This window comes from Microtus ochrogaster, unplaced genomic scaffold (genome assembly GCF_000317375.1).
Source record: "Microtus ochrogaster isolate Prairie Vole_2 unplaced genomic scaffold, MicOch1.0 UNK46, whole genome shotgun sequence".
In the NCBI taxonomy this organism is placed as follows: domain Eukaryota; kingdom Metazoa; phylum Chordata; class Mammalia; order Rodentia; family Cricetidae; genus Microtus; species Microtus ochrogaster.
This window is the reverse complement of record NW_004949144.1, coordinates 1,130,764-1,152,757: the sequence shown is the minus strand read 5'-3', so window position 1 is coordinate 1,152,757 and position 21,994 is coordinate 1,130,764. Positions and strand designations below refer to the sequence as shown.

Genomic DNA, 21,994 nt, shown 5'->3' with positions numbered 1-21,994 from the left:
TGGAGTTCCCTCCGGTTGCTCCCATAAGTCCTAGCTTGTCTACAAGATGGGGCAGACTAAAAGTCTCCCTTGCAATTTGTTAATAGGTAAATGAAAGTTTCTCTTTTGTGTATTTTGCTTGTCCCCTTGAGACTATTTTGCATTTGAAGAAGTGTCAGGTTGTGAGGTTCATGGTGTGACAGTGGGATAGATGGAAGGTCACAGGAGACTGGGAAGTTGATAAGAGCATGAGGAGTGGTAGACTAAACAGATATACTTTGTTCACTCTTGATAACAGCTTCAGGGCAGGTATCTTACAGCAGAAACCCAAGCACATTCTGGTACTCAAGGGGTATACACAGGTGGGCAGCATACTGACTACACAGAGGTAGGCACCTAGGCCCTACACAACCTATGGCAGCAAGGTAAAGCAGGAAATCAAGATGAGGTTTCTCTGACTGCAAAGCCATTTTTTTTTTACCATGAATTGTACAAAAGCTGTACTCAACCCCAAACTGGTATAGAATAGATTGCTGTACTTTTGAGTTTCCCCACAGATTTGATGTCAGCTATTTTGTGCTGACTTACACTGAACACCCGTATCAGTATTACATTATATAAACAAACCATCTTCAGACATTCTGTTTCACAGAAATAAGTACAGAAAGTATACAAAGCACAAAATCTAACATTGATTTTCATCTTTTAAATATGGAAGTTAGTATCACTAGATGGCAATAGGCACATACTTAAGTCTGTGCTCTCTGTTCTTTTGGGACAGGTGCATTGCTTGTCTTCATGGTTTGAGGTCAGCCTAGGTAACACAGTGATAGATCTCTTCTGGGAAAACGCTCCCTAATCCCAAATAAACAGAAAGAAAGGAAGAGAAAAATCACCATAATTTTCATTTATAAGCACAACTTAAAGAATAAATAAAATAGTATAGAGAATGACCATGTATATGCAAACAAACATAGTGGTTCAATGTTAAATATAATGCTTACTGTATGCTATAAGAGCACAGTTCTGCTTTATTCCATAGCAAGGAGTCTACATAAAACACTATGCTAGTGGTTATTTGTTCTGAGCTGAGGTTCAACTTAGATGCCATCAAAGGACTGGTTGAGGATGGTAAAACTCATTGGTAGAGCTGTTAGTATGCACATTCTCTGCTACAGAGAGGAAAGGATAAGGAGAAAATCACTGAGGGCCAAAGAAAGAGTTCTTACATCAAAGGAGTAAGAGAGCTTATTTTGGACTGGAACAAAGATTTAGGTTCTCCTAAATTTCCTACAGGAGTATCATGCTCCTCTGAGGAAGCAAATCATTACTTTTTATAATAACAGAGCAAAGAAAGTCATAGAAAGACATACTTGTCAAGTATATTGGTGGAAATAGCAAGTAGTCACATTCCAGAAAAATGAGAAATCTCTTCTATAGGCTTTGATGCTATTTGACAACATATTTAGTGCTTTAGATAGAAACTAGGGGCTCCTTTTGTATATAATTTTGACATGGATGTGCTTTTCCTTTTCTGTAGTAGCTCTTGAGAGATGGTTTCCTAAGGTAATAAGAAAACTTGTGAGAATCAAGGTCTATGTTGAATTACAGCATTGGACCAAATTGGCAAAATCAACTGATGGAGGAAGGTCATTGTTAATTATAATAAAGAAACTGCTTGGCCCTCATAGGTTAAAACATAGGTGGGAAAAGTAAACAGAACAGAATGCTGGAAGGAAGAGGAAGTGAGCTCAGAGGCCATGCTCCCTTCTCTCGGGCAGACGCAGGCGATGAAGCAAGCCACCAGGTCATACATGCTGAATCTTTCCTGGTAAGACCGGTGCTACACAGTTTATTAGAGATGGATTGATCGGGATATCAGAATTAGCCAGTAAGGGCTAGAGCTAATGGGCCAAGCAGTGTTTAAAAGAATACAGTTTGTGTGTTGTTATTTCTGGTGTAAAGCTAGCCGTGCGGGAGCTGGGCTGGACGAAAAGCAGGCCCGCAGCTCCTACATCAATCAACATTTAGTAAATCAGCACTTCTATGAGCCTCAGGTTCATAAGGGACTTCCTGAATGTTGTTTGTATTTCTTCCAAAATCTGGTTTAGAAGTGAGATGTACTTTCTTCTGGCTTTGTCTGCGTTTGCTGCATTGTGGCCCAGACAATAAATTGTGGAAAAACTTTTGATATCATAGCACAGGACTCATGGTTATTTATGTTCAAATGTCAGTATCTATTTTGTTAAAGTACTCAATGAGTTTTCTTCCTTATACCAGGAAAACTATTTATTACTTCCTGAAGCCACTAATTGAATTAATTGCAATAAAATCTCAAGTCTCATAACACTTTTAACAAAATGTATTTTCTATCAGTGATAAATTAATGTAGAGTGACAACTTTATTTTCCCAGCAGCAAGATTAACCCATCGCAGTCAAGAAAGAATATATATTTCATATGGAGAAGTTTCAGAAACAATGCAAAAGTGTCTTTGTCAGTCTATATAGAAAGCACTTTCATTAAATTTTTTGTTGGATACTTACATAGTTTTCTCCCTTCTGCTACTCCTCTTAAACTTCTAAACTTACCTAGTTTGAATCAGTTCATACATTTGCTGAACATTTAATAAAATCATAATATATAGTCATTCTTTTTATAAAAGTAATAAAATAGTGCTATTTTCTTATTAATACAAGGTAAGTATAACCAGAACCCAAATGATGCTCTTTATTGCTTTCATCGTTTATGATTCCATTATGAAAAGAAAATATGACATAAAGTTGCTTACAATTATATACAAACAAATACTCATATATATAATTTTTAAAACATGTCACAATCTTAATCAGCATCTACCATTCATCAGTTGCATATATACATGGAGTCCTGGATAAGAAACTCATAACAACAGCCAAAAAATTTTAATGTGCAATATTTAAAGGTATTTAGATGAACAAAAATGATTTTTATGTGCTATCATTTTTATTACATTTGACTATTTAAAAAAATGAATGAAATTAATTTTTTTCTATAATGTGTTGTGGAAGTAAAATTCTTAGGGAAATCTATGCAATCAATACAAATTATGAAATTTAATAAAAGTTTCTTGACTCAGTGAATGCTGTTTTGAGTATACATCTTTGTTTTGTTTGAAGCACTGTAATATTTTATGACATATATTTAATAAACACAAAAGTATCACTTACATCATTGTCAAGTGTAAAGAGTACTGAAGTTTATGACATTGTTATGGATTTACCAGGTTTTTGAAAATGCACATAAATCAAAACTATATGCATTACTAATTAATATCTATTTTAATTTTAAATTTCTATATTAAATCATGCCTGGTGCAAAGAGGTTTTGTGGTCTCAACTCCTAGAATTAACATTGACAGTTTCAGTTGCAAACCATTCTACAAAGAATGTCAAAATTAATATTTCAACACCTACACTGAGATAAATTTAGTTCCTATTCTGTCCCAGAGTCAACACTTTCTAAAATTTTTTTTCTTGAAAGCATGTTAGATTGTTTCTGCATCTAATTAGTCAGTCATATGGTCTTTATGAGTCTATTTATGTGGTAGACTATGTTTATTGATTTACACATATTAAATCATCCTTGCACCTTTGGAATGAAGTTGACTTTTTCATGGTGGACTTTTTTATTTTATTGTTTTTTTCATTGTGTTTTATTGTACTATACATTTTTCTATGCTCCCCTCCCTCCCTCCCCTTTTCCCTTCTACCTTCTCTCATGATCCCATGCTACCAATTTACTCAGGAGATCTTATCTTTTTCTCCTTCCTATTTAGATCCATGTATGTCTCTCTTAGGGTCATCTTGGTTGTCTAGGTTCTCTGGAGTTCTGGATTGTAGGCTGTTTTTTTTTTTGCTTTATGCATAAGAGTCACTTATGAGTGTATATATATTATATTTGTCTTTCTGGGTCTTGGTTACCTAAGTCAATATGTTTTTTTTTTCTAGATCCATCCATCCATTTACCTGAAAATTGCAAGTTGTCTTTATTTTTTTACTGCTGAGTAGTACTACATAGTGTAAATGCACCACATTTTTTTTTTTACCCATTCTTCAATTGAGGGGCACCTAGGTTGTTTCCAGGTTCTGACTAATATGAATAGTGCTGCTACTGAGCACATGTTCTTGTGGTATGATTGAGCTTTCTTTGGGTCTATACACAAAAGTCGTATTGATGGTTCATGAGGTAGATATTTTTCCTAATTTTTTTTAATGTGTTAATTTTTTTAAATGTGTCTTGAATTTTATTTGTAAGTATTATATTGAGAATTCTTATATCTATATTCTTTAGGGAGTTCTTTATTTCATATTTATCTCAGTTATATATTAATGTAAAATGAGTTTCCTAAAAAGAGTTGGTATCATTTCTCCTTCCTATTTCATGGCATGGTTTGAGAAACATTGGTTTCTGTTCTTTTAAAACGTCTGGTAAAAGTATTCAGTGAATTTATCCAGATCTTGGAATTTTTGTTTGAAGATTGTCTATTGTTGTCTTTGTCTCATTGCTAAAGATGAACTAATTTAAATTTTCATTTCTTCTTGTTTTAACTTTGATAGTTCATAGACATTAAAAATTTTATCCATATCTTTTGAGATTTACAATTTTGTGAAGTGTATTTTTTGGAGTATATCTTTATAGTCCTCTGGGTTTCATTGGTGTCTGTTATCATATCCTTGTTTCACTTCTGATTTAATTAACTAGAGTTTTCTTTATCTCTGTTTAGTTTATTTGAGTAAATGTCTGTCAATTTTGTTAATATTTTCAGAAAATTATCTTAACTTCATTGTTTCTTTGTAATGATTATTTCTATTTATTTTTATATAAATTTTTATCTAATCTTGATTATTTTCCATGACTACTGTTCTTAGGTGTTTCTTGTTTTTGTTTTTCTCTGGTCTAAATATGCATCCTGAGTTTATTTATTTGGATTCTCTCTGAATTTGTAAATACTTTCCTCTTAGGATTTCCTTCACTGTAGCCTACATATTTTATTATGTTGTGTTTTTATTTTCATTCAGTTCTAGACATTTTTAATTACCATTTTAAAATTTCTTCTGTGATTCATTAATAATTTAATAATGGGGTGCTTAATCTCCATAGCTGTGTATAATTTTGTGCTTTCTATTGCTGTTGATATCAAGCTTTGTTCTGTTGTGACAGATAAAATACCAGGAAAAATTTAATTTTTCAGTATTGTTTGAGATTTACTTTTTGTCCCAATATATGGTGTATTTTCGTGAAAGATCTATGAGCTGTAGAGAAGAATGTGCTCTTCCTATTGTTTAGACAGAATGTCCATTTATTTTTTGGATGACTTGTGTACTAGGTGGCAAGGCCATACTGAAGTTACTTACTGATAATGAATTGGGACTAATACAATGTCTTATGTCTTGTAAAAGTTGTTTTATAAAATTAAGTGTGCCTGAATTTGTTGCATATATATTTATAATTGAAATATCTTCTTGATAGATGGTTCCATTGATCAGTATGAAATAACCTTCTTTATCTCTTTTGAATAGTTTTGATTTGAAGTCTATTTTATCAGATTGTGATAGTAATCCCTGCTTGTTCTTGGTTTCCTTTCCTTAGAATTCTTTTCCCATTATTTTATACAAATTTAATTTTTATTTTTGGTGTTTAGATATGTTTTTGGGAGGCAGCAACATGAAAAATCCTGTTTTTGAATATAAATGCTAATCTGTGTCTTTTGATTGGAGAGTTGATACTGAAAGACATGTTATGATTTCTTCCATTTTGCTGATTTTATAGTGTTTTTTTGCTTAGATTTTGTTGTTTAACCACAGAATGACCTGTCAGTGTTGTTTTCTCATTGTCACCCATTAGATGTAATTATTTTTCTCTTCTGTCCTACATATTTCTGCAAATACCCTTTGCAGTGCTGGTTGGTGGTTATGAGATTCCTTTAGCCTACATTTTTCTTAGTATGCCGTATATTCTCTTTGTACTTTCCAAACATACTATTCAAAAATACAAAAGTATTAATTTGAAAAATTAACATAAGAAGCGTTAAACCTTTATGTATGTAAATGTCTAGACACTAGACCATAAATACAAGAATGATGAAATCCTATAAATTTTCAAAATAAGACACTTATCTATCACACTGAACATAAAAAATTCAACTTCAGAATCAACAAATCAAATGTATTTGTGAATGCACATTTCTATAAATGAATATGTGTTCATGAGTGTGTGTGTGTGTGTGTGTGTGTGTGTGTGTGTGGTCTCTGCATGTGCATGAGCATATGAATGTATGTGTGTGGGAGAATTTCTTTGTGTGTGTATGCATTTGAAACCCCAAGGCAGATCATTGCATACCTCATACAGATTCTTCCCTTTATTCATTCTTTTGTGCTTTGGTCAGACACTGTTAGGTCTTGTGGCAGTGCTTTTCAGCAGAATTTTCTTTAGTTCTAGATGATCTACAACTACTTCATTTCAAGTCACTGTATTCATAGAGTTCAAAAACTTCTTTCATCAGTACTTTGGTCCTATCTTCCCCTCATAGGACAGAGCTTTTCTTCTACTCTCTTTCTCTAGTTAAATTTCAAAGAGCCAGATCTGCTGTTGTAATTGTAAGCTGGATCTGACCATTGCTATTGCATCAAACACTCAGTAAGAAGAACAGTGGAGAGGGTGCCCAACCTGGCTTTACCCTGTAATCAGTTTGGTGGTTAAAGCCTTCATCTAGTAACTGATGGAACCAGATGCAGAGATCCATAATGAAGCAACAGGCCAAGCTCCAAGAATCCAATTGAAGAGTGGGAGGAGGGAATATATAAACAAGGTAGGTCAAAGTCATGATGGAGAAATTTACAGAGACAGCTGAACCAAGCTCATGGAAAGTCATGAACTCCAGAAAGACAGTTGTGGAGTCTCCATGGGACTGAACTAGGTCCTCCATATGTGAGAGACAGGGGTGAAACTTGAACTATCTGAGGGGTCCCTGGCTGTAGGACCAGAATCTACCCCTGGTACATGATCTAGCTTGTTGAAACCCATTCCCTATAGTGGGATGCCATGCTCAGTCTTAATGCAGTGGAAACATTTCTTGGTCCTGCCGCAACTTAATGTGTCAGGCTTTGTTGACTCACCATGGGAAACCTTACCTGTTGGGAGGAATGGATGGGGGATGGGTTAGGGAGAGGCGAAGCCAAGGAGACAGGAGGGGAAAATTGTAGTTGGAAAGTAAAAAGGACTTTAAAAATAAGTAAATGAAAATTAAACAAAAGAAGAATTTCAGGATTTAGAAGCAATCACAGCTGTCTTTGTTTACCTTGGGTTTTCCTATGGAAGGGTGTCAACTATCCAGGGAAGCCAAGTAAATGACAACAAAGCCTTGCTTCATTAGTTAGACTTACCTCAAAGCCTTCTTTTTTGTTTCTTGTTTTTGTATTTGTTCCTTTATGACATGGAGTAGTCTATGATGATCAGTACTTTTGCTCTGGTGTGTGGGTGAAGTAGTTGTAGACTCTAGCAATTAAATGAGCAGATGACTTTACACACAGAATTAAAATGTTTCCTTGAGTGACAGTCAGAACATTTCAGAAGACTCCAATAACGTTCAATAATACTGTTAAACATCTCACAAAACATAGTGCAAATGAAAATTGTCTTTAAGAATTTCTTCACTGGATTATCCTGGACCATTAATTTTTTTTCAGACTATCATGTGGCTCTGAGATCTGTTCCTATCTCAAGGCACTTTAATCTTCGCACTACCTGCAAAAAGGATTGTTTCAGCTGACTGTTCGTTAGAATTAGGATTAAGGAGTGACAGCAGGGATACAAGAATGTGATTATCAAACCAAACATAAATAGCAGTTTGCCTTCTGGAATAAACAAACACAGCACAACTATGGCCATACCTATGAAATACAGTATATAAAGAATTATAAAAGAAATTAAAACTTGCATGGCTTTCACATGAGCTTCTCTGTTGAGGTCTCTGAATATTGAGACATGGGATTGCATCCGACTTCTGTGTCTCCAAAGTGAAATAATCAATAGGAAGCATGCAGTTACAGCCACGACAAAATAGAAAATGACACCCATATTCAGAAGACCACAGACAATAATGAAGTCACTTTTCTTAATGGGGACCTGTTGGGATGTATTTCTTTTGCTATTTTGAATCAACTTTTCAAGTAATGGAAAAGAAAGTAACCATGTCACAAGCAAACACCCCATCAGGAAGATAAAGACCAAATTAATTTTCCTCTTCAACCAGAGGAACATATGGTGGGAAAAATTTGCTATCTTTAGAAAATAGAAGACACTGAGGCTGGTAGCAAACAAGGCACTCAAGTTGTTGATAATGACCCACAGATAATTTATGTATTCATTTGTATTGACAGGAGAAAGCAACTGTCCGGAGAATAACTTTGCATATGCACCCATAATTAATAGCCACACAAGACAGATCCTGGAAATCGCCAAGCCAGAGATAATGAATCCAATTGTAGACAATTTCTTGTTTTTGACATAGTAATTGCAGCTAGCAACTCCAATAAATACATCCCCTAAAATTCCCAGTATTGACTCACTAGTTGAAATAAAAAGGAGGATGCCTTCTGCTGTACTCAGCATCTCTGCCAATTCCTAAGGTTGCAACTGCTGCTTGCACTATTGCAGATTACCTGCTGCAGAATGTTTCATAAATTGACTGCTTGAAGGAGGATTTTATGCCATTTTATATTTTTCCATAAATAAAGATTTCAAATTGTCTCAAGAATATATTGTGATAAAGTCACAATTGTCTCCCCAAAGTTCCTTCTGCTTGCTTCTATAAAGCCTAGCCTGTCTACATGAATGTGTGTGTTCTAAAATGTCTCCTTGTAATTTGTTAATAAGCAAATGAAAGATTCTGTTTCATGGGTTTTACTTAACCTCCTGAGTCCATTTTGCATTAAATTGATTGAATTGCAGAATAGAAGGAGTGTCAGACCTGGTGAGAGGATTCAAAACAACAAAATCATATTTTGCATTTCTTTCTCAATATCAGATCATCATGGGCTGGGCATGGTGGTACAGGCTCATAGTCCCAAGATCTTTTGTCACTACGACAGGAGCATCACTCAACCCCAAAGGTTTGAGGTTAAGTAACATAATTAAGATCTCTTTTTTTTGAACAAAAGATATCCTATCATCACAAAATCAAAAAAGAAAAGCAAAAAGGAAAAATAATTATAATTTATTCACAAACAGTTTAAAGATATTAAAAAATGGCATATAAATTGCCATGACTATAAACACTCTGAAAAACTGATTTAATTTTGAAAAAAAAAGCATTTTCTTGTAGAATTTCATACGTGTATACTATGAAATATAAAGTCCACCCTCTTTTCTCCCCCTCAACTCTGGTAGGTTCCCACTCAATATGTCCCGCTCTAGCTTCATGTCTTGTTCTTTTATTTAATGACCCATTAAGTCTCTTAGTGCCCCCAAACACGCATGGGTGTGATGCCATCCAGCAGAGTATTCATAAAATACCAGTGGCCCTAGCCTTAAAGGAGAATGATGCTGCTTCCCTCACCTCCATAGCCCCTCTGGCATATGGTCGCAAGTGTTCCTCTGCCAATAGTACTGAAATTTGGACTGGCTTGTGTAGGCCTTGTGTTGGTAACCATAGCTGCTTTGAGTCCACAAATGCAATAAACTTATCATGTCCATAAAACTCTTTTACAGCATTCTTTTCCATCAGTTTCCTCTTAAAATCTTCCCATCTCTTATGCTAAGTTCCCTGAGTCTTAGCTGAACATCATTTGCCAACAAACTGAAAGAGCTCTGGGTAAACTGTGATACAGTGTTCAGTATGGTGGGATGGGGTAGGAGGTGAGCAAATTCCACACTTACAACTTGTAGGGGAAGAGAAAAAAATTAAAAAAATAAATACACTTCATGATTTAACAGACAAGGATAGAAAGAAAACAGAAAGAAAGTGAGCCCCCCCCCCCCCACCGCTCCAGGCTGGCTCAAATCTAGAAGACCTCTGGATCAGCTGCCAGGTTGGATGCATCCATGTGCTGTGCTTCTCAGTTTGGTTCTGGTAAAGAGGTAAGGATATCAAGGAAAAACAAAAAATGCACAGGTATTCAGGCCTGCATCCTGGCTCCATTCACCTCCAGGAACTGACCTCAGACTTGTTTCATACTGATATTTATCATACTGTATTTATCATCAAGGATCTCTTCAGTGGAAGTATCAAAATCAATTGAGTTCAAGCAAATTAATGTTATAGTTTTCAGAAGGATATCAATAGGTTTCTCTTTTTTGCTCTATTTGAATCAAACCCATGATAATTTGTTTTAATCCTAGTGACATCCCTCTGTATCACTTCCCACCCATCCTTTATTTCTTTCCCCTGCAGTCCTGGAGATGAAACTTTATACATGTCAGGCCAGTGCTCTGCCACAGAGCTGCATCATTAGTGCTAGTGAGTAAGTTACTTATACATATATTTTTATTCTTTCTCTGCCAGAGATTAGTGCTAACTATGGGGAACCTCCTACCTCAAACCACAGCAATGCCAATTTTTTTCCCTGGGGCAGGGTTGGTAAAAAGCTTTAAAAAGTTAAATAGTTTTCTATGTATTGCTCTTAAGTATAGAACCAATGCCAGCAGACTAAAATTGTAGTGACTGGAGGAAATAATTGTTCAAAGATAATCTGTTTCTTTCAAGGAAATGAGTTTGTCAATTGTAAATGGATGCTGTAATGTAACCCCACACTAGCTCAGAATTGAGTATAAAAAGGTTTCTTTACTTAGGGGTAGACTCACAGAACACAGTCTCACAGATCAGAGTCCTCTGCATGAGCAGGGAGCAGAAACCAAATCTAGCAGCGGAAACAGAGAATATGTAAACTTTACCGCTGCATTTATCATATAAGAGACAACACACAAGTGGGATGGTATCTTAAAGGCTATAGGCTGAAGAAGTTCCTATAGCACCTCTCCCTTTGTCTAAATAAGAGAGTTCTAAGCCTAATATAAGACTATATGCAATAAGAATAAACAAAAAATAGAATTACAACAAACATAAGCAATATCACAGAAGAAATGTATGCTAAATATTTTTAACACTTATCCTATCCTAAGCAGTCTGAGTCTTGTATTAGAAATGGCTTGGCCAAGTCATGAGAGGAAAGTAATTATGATTATCTAGTCTTCAACCTCCTTGAAGACCTGAGAAGGGAAATAATATTACTTGAGTAGGCAGGAAGTGCAGTCAAGCAACTTCCAGAACGTGCAATAAATGACAGAATAAACTGAATACTTGGACAATCACCCAAAGTCTCATTGGCAATGTTGGAGCAACCAAATTTGGCTAAGGCCTAGAGAAACTGAGAGACTATTTTCAAAGGCAGGAAAATTTTCAAAACCATCTTATCCTGTCTTGGCAAGATTTGCCAGTCGTTTTTCTTGTATCCTGCTTGTCCTGCCCGGACATTGTGCATTTTGCCAGTGGTCAAGGCATGGAGAGTTCTGATGTGGGAGTGTCATATATCAATCTGTTGATTTCATTGGTTAAGCAATTAAAGAAACTGCTTGGCCCTCATAGGTTAAAACATAGGTGGGTGGAGTAAACAGAACAGAATGCTGGGAGAAAGAAGCTGAGTCAGAGAGCCGCCATGATTCTCCCACTCCAGGCAGATGCAGGTTAAGATCTTTCCTGGTAAGCGCACCTCGTGGTGCTACATAGATTATTAGAAATGGGTTAAGAGGCTGAAACTAATGGGCCAGGCAGTGTTTAAAAGAATACAGTTTCTGTGTAATTATTTTGGGTAAAGCTAGCTGTGCGGGCGGCCGGGTGCCGGGAAAGTAGCCTGCCGCTCCTAACACAACAGAGTTCTATGTCATAAGGCTAGTTTTTCCAAGAATAAAACAAGATCTAAGTGGAATGTCTTTGGTGCCCAACATTCTCTCAGGAATAGATTAATGCTGCCAGGAGCAATTATGTCTCATGTCAACAGAACCCTAAGTTATTTAAATGCCATATTCTACAACTCTTTGAAGTGGTTGAAGGCTACATACCTATGCAGAATACAGTCTCTACAGCTGGTCTTGACCCCATATTTTGATGGTGATATTAGCAATGTATGGCCTCAGGCTTCCTTGCTGTCCTTTTGGCCCTATTCATTCAACCCATCTTGTGCTTTGCTTCATTTGAGATAGGGTTCCCATTCCCAGGAATTGAACATCTGTTTCTTGAAGATATATTTTGGATGCCAAGATTCTGGAGTAATGATAGTTACACTTGTACCTGTGTCTATTAATCCCTCAATTACAATGTTGTTTATATGTACTCTTAACTTTGGTCTTTGAACATTTATAGAAGTCTGCCAAAATATATGTTTCTTATTTCTGATTGGAGTTTTTTTTTTTTAATTCATTTACACAGCAGTGGTGGCCCATCTTTTAGAACCGCTGAAACTAATTGAATTTAACTGTGTGGGGCAGCCTTATTGCTTGAAGTTTATGTCTTTATCATCTCCCTAACAAATGGTAGATGCAAGCCATAACATACTACTGCTTGCTTAATTTCTTTTAGACCATTCATTCCTATGGGTAGCCATCTACATTTTTTTGGATCTTTTTCAATATTTGGAACTTGATGGTTTGTTATAGGTGATTACAGTTTAGGAAGCTAAAACCCTAGGTAAGTCATCTCTGACTCTGATACACACTGGCAATGTTAAATCCTGTCATTGTACCTTCTCTCCCTGCTCACCAGTTCTGATAATTTCCTCAATCATGTCAAATCTTTTTTACCACTGCATATTGTAAAGCCCGAATCTCTTGGCCTGTGTATAATTTTAATGCACATATTGAGCCACTTAGCTTCTGGTCCATATTATGCACATATGATTCCAATGTATGAAATTTTTTCAGTAGATATGCTGTCTCATCCTTGGACATTATTTGGATGATTTGCAGATTGCCTTCCTAGAGAGATACCCTACCAACTAACCTATCATAACTTTTTAATTTTGATTTTGATTGTCAAGTTCAACAGTATGAATTCTTTCAGATAATTTCACAGTACCCTTAGACATGGATTGAATTTTGTGTGCCAAATTAATATTATCCTTTTCAATGGTATTAATTTTTTCTGCTAACTTTTGATTTTCAATGATATTAATTATTTCAGCTAGTTGCTCATTATTAGACTGTAAAGACTGTCATTTCTAAAGGTATTTCATTCCTGGCTCCATTATCAAACCATTTTCTTAAGGATACAATATGAAAAGCAAAGCTAATTCCCAATATCAGATAAATGGATGTATCATAAAAACCACACTGGATGATGAGCATGTGATCAAACTGGACTACCTGAACGTGGCTGACAAGGATGGCTGACTGAGAAGCCAAGGACAATGGCACTGGGTTTTGATCTTACTGCATGTAATGACTTTGTGGGAGCCTAGTCTGTTTGGATGCTCACCTTCCTAGTCCTGAATGGAGGGGTGAGGACCTTGGACTTCCCACAGGGCAGGGAACCCTGACTGCTCTTTGGACTGGAGAGGGAGGGGAAGGGGGATGGGGGAGCGGGAGGGAAATGGGAGGAGGGGAGGAGGTGGAAATTTTTAATTAAATAATAAAAAGAAAAAAAGTAAAACCAGCTCTCTCCTCCAGCCCGGCAAGATGCCCAAGGGAAAGAAGGCCAAGGAGAAGAAGGTGGCCCCGGCCCCCGCCGTCGTGAAGATGCAGGAGGCGAAGAAGGTGGTGAATCCTTTGTTTGAGAAGAGACCTAAGAACTTCGGCTTTGGGCAGGACATCCAGCCCAAGAGAAATCTCACGCGCTTCGTCAAATGGCCCCGCTACATTAGGCTGCAGCGGCAGAGGGCCATCCTCTATAAGCGGCTCAAAGTTCCTCCTGCCATTAACCAGTTCACCCAAGCCCTGGACCGGCAAACAGCTACCCAGTTGCTTAAACTTGCCCACAAGTACAGGCCAGAGACCAAGCAGGAAAAGAAGCAGAGGCTGCTGGCCCGTGCTGAGAAGAAAGCTGCCGGCAAAGGGGATGTCCCGACTAAGAGACCACCTGTTTTTCGAGCGGGCATCAATACAGTCACCACTTTGGTAGAGAACAAGAAGGCTCAGCTGGTGGTGATTGCCCACGATGTAGACCCCATTGAGCTGGTGGTCTTCCTTCCTGCCTGCTCTGTGTCGCAAGATGGGGGTCCCCTACTGCATCATCAAGGGAAAGGCCAGGCTGGGGTGGCTGGTCCATAGGAAGACGTGCACCACTGTTGCCTTCACACAGGTTAACTCGGAAGACAAGGGTGCTCTGGCCAAGCTGGTGGAAGCTATTAGGACCAATTACAACGACAGATATGATGAGATCCGCTGCCACTGGGGAGGCAACGTCCTGGGTCCTAAATCTGTGGCTCGAATTGCCAAGCTGGAAAAGGCAAAGGCCAAAGAATTCGCCACTAAAGTGGGTTAAATGTACTGCTGAGTTTTCTGTACATAAATATAATTATAAAACTTCAAAAAAAAAAAGTAAAACCACATAAGCCTTGCAGAACACCATGTATAGTGTAAGCAAAAAGTTTATTATATTCATAGATGGTGATATTGTCTGCAATCATATAATTTTCAAACTTATTAATTTACTTATACTTACCTCCACTAGGAGATTTCAGCAAATTGTTGTAAGTGTAATAATCTTTATTGGCCAGCAGGTGCCATGCACGGTGACATGCAACCAGAAGAGCTCAGTAGTGGCATGAACAGTCCCGCTCGGTTCCACATTGGCACCTGCTTAAATACTGACAAATATGCATTGTTTGACAAGTTAAGAGCAATGAAATTAATTCCTTACATTTAGACAGCTTTTTGGTGGCCAGAATACCAAGGAACACAAACAGGAAGCTATGTAAATCATCACATGGCAGGGAAAGTATGGGGGAAGCCCAAGAAATTGCCAAGTTGCCACAGAGTAGCTCCACTGTGATGGGGTTTTGACAAAAAAAAAAAAAAACATTTAGTAGGTGAAATAAGCCTGGCGAGCAGGGTTGGGGGACCTTTTGGGCCAGTTCCAGTTTGCTTGGAATTAGGATCCACATGGGGGCCAGAAGTAAATGGACACTAAAAAGTAGTCCCACACTAACTAAGAATGGAGTATAATAAAGGGTTCTTTACTTATGGGTAGGCTAACAGATCACAGTCCTCTGCATGAATGGAGAACAGAAAGCAGAGAGAGAGTATGTAACGTCTATGGATGCATTTATAGTATAAGAGACCACACCTATGGGGGCTGGTATCTTAAAGGCTATTGGCTGAGGGAGTTCTCACAGCAGGCAATGCCAGAGGTGTTATAGAGGGAAATATGTTCTTCTAAATAGCAATAGATCTGGAATATCTGACTGAACTGATCTTTTGAGGTTCTATTGATAACTCCTGTTTTATTTATTGTATCTTTAATATAGATAACACAGTAAAGGTTCTATTTGCTGTGACAATCATTGCATCCTCCTTCATTTAACGAGAAGACTCCAACTTTGAAACAAGCCTAGCAATAATCTTCTGAATATTGTATTGCAGAAGACAATAGAAGCCTGAGATTGTTGAGGTCTCGTGCTATCCCAGACCATAAATTAGTTTTCTTAACCAGACCCCAACATAAACTATCTCTCTTGACAGGCATGGAGGTGAGGGAGTAAAGACAACTCACATGGCTTTATCGGAAGGGAGATTCTCAGTGATCTCTCAAGAAGCCTTGAGTTTACATCCTGAAGAATTCCTCCTGCTTTATTTTCCAAACCACTTTTATATCAAAACATAAACCGAGGGGGAAATATATTAGCATTCTGTCTCCTAAGTAACCAAGTGAATGGCTTTTAGTCAGGTCCACAACTACCTGTCTGCTGTGCATGCTAGAAGGTTTCTCTGTAGCTTTGGTGCCTTTCCGGGAACTAGCTCTTAGACCAGATTGGCTTAAAACTCACAGAGATCCACCTGCCTCTGCCTCCTGAGTACTGAGATTAAAAGTGTGTACCGCCATCACACAGCTGAAATTTTTTTTCAGATCATTTAAATTCAATAAGACATCTCTGCTTAAAATCATAACCTCAGTGGTTGGGAAATTCTTTGTGGGTTTGAGAAGACTATGGGAGAACTTCTGTTGCTAATGTCAAAGTAGTATCAAAAGTAAATGGTGTTAAAAAATAAAATGAAGTTTTTATAGAGACAGAGTGTGGACAGTCATAGAATAAAAAAGTAAAAAAAATAAGCCACATAAAGATGGAATATACACAGAGAATCTGGATTATGTATATCATTGTATTTTCTTTGAAGTTTTCAACTGTGAAGGAATTAAGAACAAAGAGACATTTCATTGCATGGGCTGCTAATCTAAACCAACATATATGTGGTATCTTGACTTAAAAATTTGAGTCTAAGGATATGTTGCTTTGGAAAAGAGGTTCCACTTTTGTTTTCACAGGGGATGAGATCCTGTGGTTTCCTTCCAGACTAATGTGGTTTGATCAAACAAGACTCCCTGAAATAATAGCTCAGATGGCCCAACATCCATGATGGCTTCAGGACTTCTGGCTGAGATGGACCTACCACACATGATACCCCATGATAGACTTGATTAACAGTGCTACCAATCAGCATGAAGTAATCTAGAAAACAATGACCAAATTTCCTAAATTATTGTTTATAAATATTTATTTACATTTAAAGTGGGATATGATATAGAGATAAATACTTTAAATTTATATGAAACTTGGTCTATTGGTACAAATTTAAGGTCAATTTAGTTATATGTACATTTCTGCTCTTGATTAAGGTATTGCGCTTGTGCAGCTCATTTAAAAATGTAATGTATAATTAAGAAATACAGGTTAATAGATAGTCATCTATAATAGTCAAGCCTGTAGTCATGTTGGTTAGGTTTTCTAGATGTACAGAGATATATTTCAGAAGGTAGATATTCTTCAAACCTTTCAAAGACTAACAGAATATGCCATATATATGTTTTAAAATCTTAAGACTTTTCATTACAATGAGACACCTCTGCTTCTAGCAGGACCAATTACTTCAAGAGAAAGGAGGGCACCAAAGAGGCTCTTCATGGAATTTTGAAACTGTTCTTGCCTGGACTGCTTGATGGTATGCTGTATGAACTGGACATATAGGACCCACAGAAAAATGACTGTTGATCTTTCCAAAAGGTGAGACCATCCTTCAGGGTTCCTGATTCATGAAAGAGTCTGCCAGATATTATGCAGGACACAGAAGAAAGCAACTGATGGACTTTGCCATTACAAGGCAGAAGAGATCTTTAAATTTCCTGATTCATGGAAAAGTCTGCTGTATTCTATGGGCCTGTAAGCTGAAGACTAGATGGCCCAAGGTTACAGAATAATTTTTGGTGACTTTCCAAGCAGCAAGATGTTTCTGCCAATTCTAGAGTTTTGGAAGTTTTTTTTATAATGTACTGTTTACTTAGGTAATATCATATTCTTCTGGAGTCTTTGATGGACTTGAAGAAAGATAGTTACAATTATAAAAGATAGATTATATATAAATCTTTAGACTCACAAAGATAGGATAGATGGTAGAGTATTTTCCTTAATTTGCCAAATGTAAATGGACTAAATATTATGATTATAATTCTTGCTTCATCATTATTTTGTTGTATGTAATCTTGCTATGAAAGTTAAAACCTTCCTTTTCATTTAGACAGAAAAGGGGAAATGGTATGGGAAGTCCTTCTGTCTATGTGTTGCTTTTATTAGTTAATGAATAAAGCTGTTTTGACCAGTGGCTTGGCAGAATAGAGTGAGGCAAGAAAATGAAATCGAATACTGGGGAGAAAGAAGGCAGAGTCAATGGAACACTGTGTAGCTACTGCAGGAGACAGATACTCTGGAACCTTGCCAGTAAACCACACTCCTCATGGTAAAATATAAAATAATGGAAATGTGTGTTAATTTAAGATACGAGAGTTAGTCATAAATATGCTTAAACTATCAGCCAAACAGTGTCGTGATTAATATAGCTTCTGTGTGGTTATTTTGAGTCCGGGTGGCAGGGAACAAACAAGCAATCTTCACCCAACACCATCTTCACTAGATTTCTAGGCAGTGCCTTGATTCTGTTAAATTATGGTAATGAGATAAAAGAACCTCATCACAGTGAACTTCAGTCATGTCTGAGTGAATTGGCAGCCAGCTCTGTCACTCATTGTGAATCTGTGTGGGCCTGGGATGGAAACTTCCACAATGTTGAGTAATAAAGGAAATATGTCTTTGTGACCCAGAGAGAAGGACCTCACCAACACAAAGCTTTCTGTTCTAGTTCTTTCTGAAGTCAGGCAGTTTCCTGGGAGATCTGCTCATCCAATTGTCTGATAGTGACCTCTCCTGCTCACCTGCCTCTGCCATTTGACTCTCACTCTCTGGACTGCTTGCTGGGCTTCCTCACTGCCCATGCATTTGAGATGAAGCAATGTGAAGAGCAAAGAGAGACAGTGATTCCGATGACGTGGCACAGTGTCATTTCACCACAGTGAGACCAGTCTGTCCTTGTGAAACCTCTAATTTTTCTTCTGTGTTAGTCTGACCACCATAGAGATAGCAGTACAACACAGATGCTCTTTCCTCAACTGACTCCTCAAGGAAGTCAGGAGTGGGCTCTGATCACACTGTTGTGAGCATCAGTTAGCCCAGGGACTCTAGCTGCTGGACAGGACTTGATGGGACCACACAGAAACAGCCATTTTATACCTTCCTGATGGAGGAAGGTCATTGGTTAATTAAATAAAGAAGCTGCTTGCCCTGATAGGTTAGAACGTAGATGGGAGGAGTAAACAGAACAGAACTCTGGGAGGAAGAGGAAGTGATCTCAGAGACTCGACAGCTCTCCTCGGGGGCAGACGCCTCAGAGAGACAAGATGCTCCACTCTTGCGGGCAGAGGCGAGAGCTCTGCTCTCTGAGGCACACGCGATGAAGCTCCGACCCAGGATGGACGTAGGCTAGAATCTCCCGGTAAGCGCACCTTGGGGTGCTACACACAGATGATTAGAAATGGGCTAGTCCAGGTGCGAGAGTTAGCCTAGAAGAGAATGGGCAAGCAGTGATTAAAAGAATACAGTGTCCGTGTAATTATTTAGGGTATAAAGCTAGCCGTGATGGCTGCCGGGTGGCAGGAAGCAGCCCACTGCTCGTATTACTACACCTTCCCTTAAACAGAGGGCCCAGAACAGGAAGGGGTGGAGACACCAGCGACATGTTCACTGGAAAAGACTTGAACTGCTTTTTTTTTAATCATCAGAAATAAATCAAGGAATATTCTGTTGTAATAGGAGCCGCGGGGCTGCGTCCCCGGCACCCGGCCGCCAACACAGCTAGCTTTACCTGAAATAATTACACGGAAACTGTATTCTTTTAAACACCGCCTGACCCATTAGTTTCAGTTTCTTATTGGCTAGCTCTTACTTATCGATCTAACCCATTTCTATTAATCTGTGTAGCCCACTAGCTGGCTTACCAGGAATGATCTTAACCTGCGTCTGCCTGGAGTGGGAGAATCATGGCGACTCTCTGATTCACCTCCTTTCTCCCAGCATTCTGTTCTGTTTTCTCTGCCTACCTAAGGGTTGGCCTATCAAATGGGTCTAGGCAGTTTCTTTATTAATAAGAAATCACTCCCACATCAATATTCTAGCAATTTGCAGATATCTTTGAATAAAAGTTATATTGTAGCCTAAAAAAACTACCACAGATAAAGTTCAAATAAACTGGGATCAAATTAAAATTACAAAACTCAGGAATACCAATTCAATAATCTGGAAAACAATATCACAAGCATCTAAGTAGAAACAAGAACTGAAGAGGCATCAGCATTTCAGTTAGACTTATAAGTCTCTCATTAAGTGACTTCACCACAATATTTCTCAGACATGTTAATGTTTATTAAATTAATTTTTATTAAACATTTATTAAATTATGTGTTTTTCTGGCTACAAGAGTTATTACTTAAAATATTTAGGAATTTATAGACCACTTTAAAAAGTTAACTCAAATCACCTATACTCCTATTATCCAAAGAGAAAGGAAATATACTTACAGTTTATAGCTAGATATAATCAAAATACTTATTATTTCTATTTATTACCTGTCTACCATAACCTGTGTTTACCATCTCTGTATTTTGTATCATCCACCATCTATTTGTTTTCTTCTTAACATTGATGTGAAAATATATTAATAATGGTTAGTGAAATATTTCAAGTATTTGTAACCTTTTTGCTTTTCTACTTTTCTATTGTCTAATTTTTTTTTTAGAGACAGAGTTTCTCTGTATAACAGCTCTGACTGTCCTGGAGCTCACTCTGTAGACTAGGCTGACCTTGAACTCACAGAGTTCGGCCTGCTTCTGCCTACCAAGTGCTGGGATTAAAGGCATGCACCACCAGGACCCAGTTTTATTGTCTAATTTCAAATTAAATCAATCTATATTATTTTATAGTAATAAACTATTGGTACAATAAGAATAGACACCAATGCAGTTAAATTAATATGAACAAAAATAGCCACAGAAGAGACCAGAAAGCAAATACTCAATAAATAAGTTCCTGTAAGTCATAATATGATTTTTGAAACTTTATAAACAAAGGGAAAAACGTCAAAATTACATAAAACTTAGTATTAATGTATAAAATATTTACCAGCTGTTAAGAAAACCTTATAATCTATAAGAATAAGAACAAAATAAATAACCCTAAAATGCATTTGCAATTAACTAATAATTCTATGGAATTATAACCACATATTCAATGCTAAGGTATTTTTGAAAAGTTAGCATTAAAAATATCTAATACATAAAGGTTCAGTCTTCATATTTCACAGAAATTATTGTTGATTTGTTTTGAAACAGTTGGAAATTGAAGCTAATTTAAATAATATAATAAATATAATTATATTGTTATAAACCTGTAAGATTGCCTAGTCTAGATAACTCAAAACATATAATTATATATACTTTTTAAAAATTTTAAAATATGAGAAATATAACAATTTTAATATAATTGGGATACACTCCAAAGATCCTTAAACTATAAGTTATAAAATTTCTAATGAGTCAGTTTGGTAAATTTGTTTGACACTGCCTAGTGATATTAGAAATTTTCTTAAAATTAGTTTTGTTTAGTTCTTTTCCTATCATCTCTTTTCTTTCTGTACATTCCAAACTTATTAGTTAAAATATAAGTATTGATTTGGAAACCTCTCAGAGAAAATGAACCATGCCTTTATGAAATATCTAGTCTTCAGAAAATTGATACATACTCTAGTTTGCCAAAGACAACATACAAACTCCATACATTAGGCTGTATATAACAATTAAGTTTGAATGAAGTGTTCAAACATATTGAGTACAAGTTTCTGTACACATACATGCATGTGTTTGTTTATGTATAAGTATATGCAAACTTCACACATGCCTTACCCTTGGCATATTGTTCTGTGCTTTGCTTAGACGTGATGTGAAGTCCTTTGAATGTGCTCTTCAGCAGACTCTATCCTCAATACTATTTGATGTGACATAGACCCATTTCAATAGAATGAATCAGAAGTGTATGAAGACTCCTTTCATCAGTGCTACAGTCCTTTTCCCAAAGATAGACTCTGCTTCTCTAGTTATTTTTCAGAGTTGCATCTACTATTGCAGCCATTGCTACTACATCAAACACCCACCAGTAACAAGAACTTAGTCATTTATTTGGTGAAAACAACAGTAAGTTTGTGAGAAGTAAAACTGGGCACAATAGAAGCTTTCTTTTCTCTTTTTCAGCTCCATGTTGTAAATTCAGGAGGTGACCACAGCTGTCAGTCTTATATCTATCTATCTATCTATCTATCTATCTATCTATCTATCTATCTATCTATCTATATCTATCTATCTATGTATCTATCTATGTATCTATCTATGTATC

The 21,994-nt window shown here is 36.9% G+C and overlaps 1 protein-coding gene and 1 pseudogene across 1 annotated transcript; one reads left to right on the top strand and one right to left on the bottom strand.

Annotated features, from left to right (window-relative positions):
• Positions 1-7,709: 7,709 nt before the first annotated feature.
• On the bottom strand, positions 7,710-8,630 carry LOC101979535 (taste receptor type 2 member 114-like). Its single transcript, XM_013354484.1, has one exon. It carries the CDS (start codon positions 8,628-8,630, stop codon positions 7,710-7,712), a length of 921 nt encoding a protein of 306 aa, XP_013209938.1.
• A 5,049-nt stretch (positions 8,631-13,679) lies between these two features.
• Positions 13,680-14,490, top strand: LOC101985686 (annotated as a pseudogene).
• The last annotated feature ends 7,504 nt before the right edge of the window (positions 14,491-21,994 follow it).

Coding starts and splice junctions, on each gene's coding strand:
- LOC101979535 (XM_013354484.1), bottom strand. CDS start 8,630: ATGCTGAGTACAGCAGAAGGCATCCTCCTTTTTATTTCAACTAGTGAG.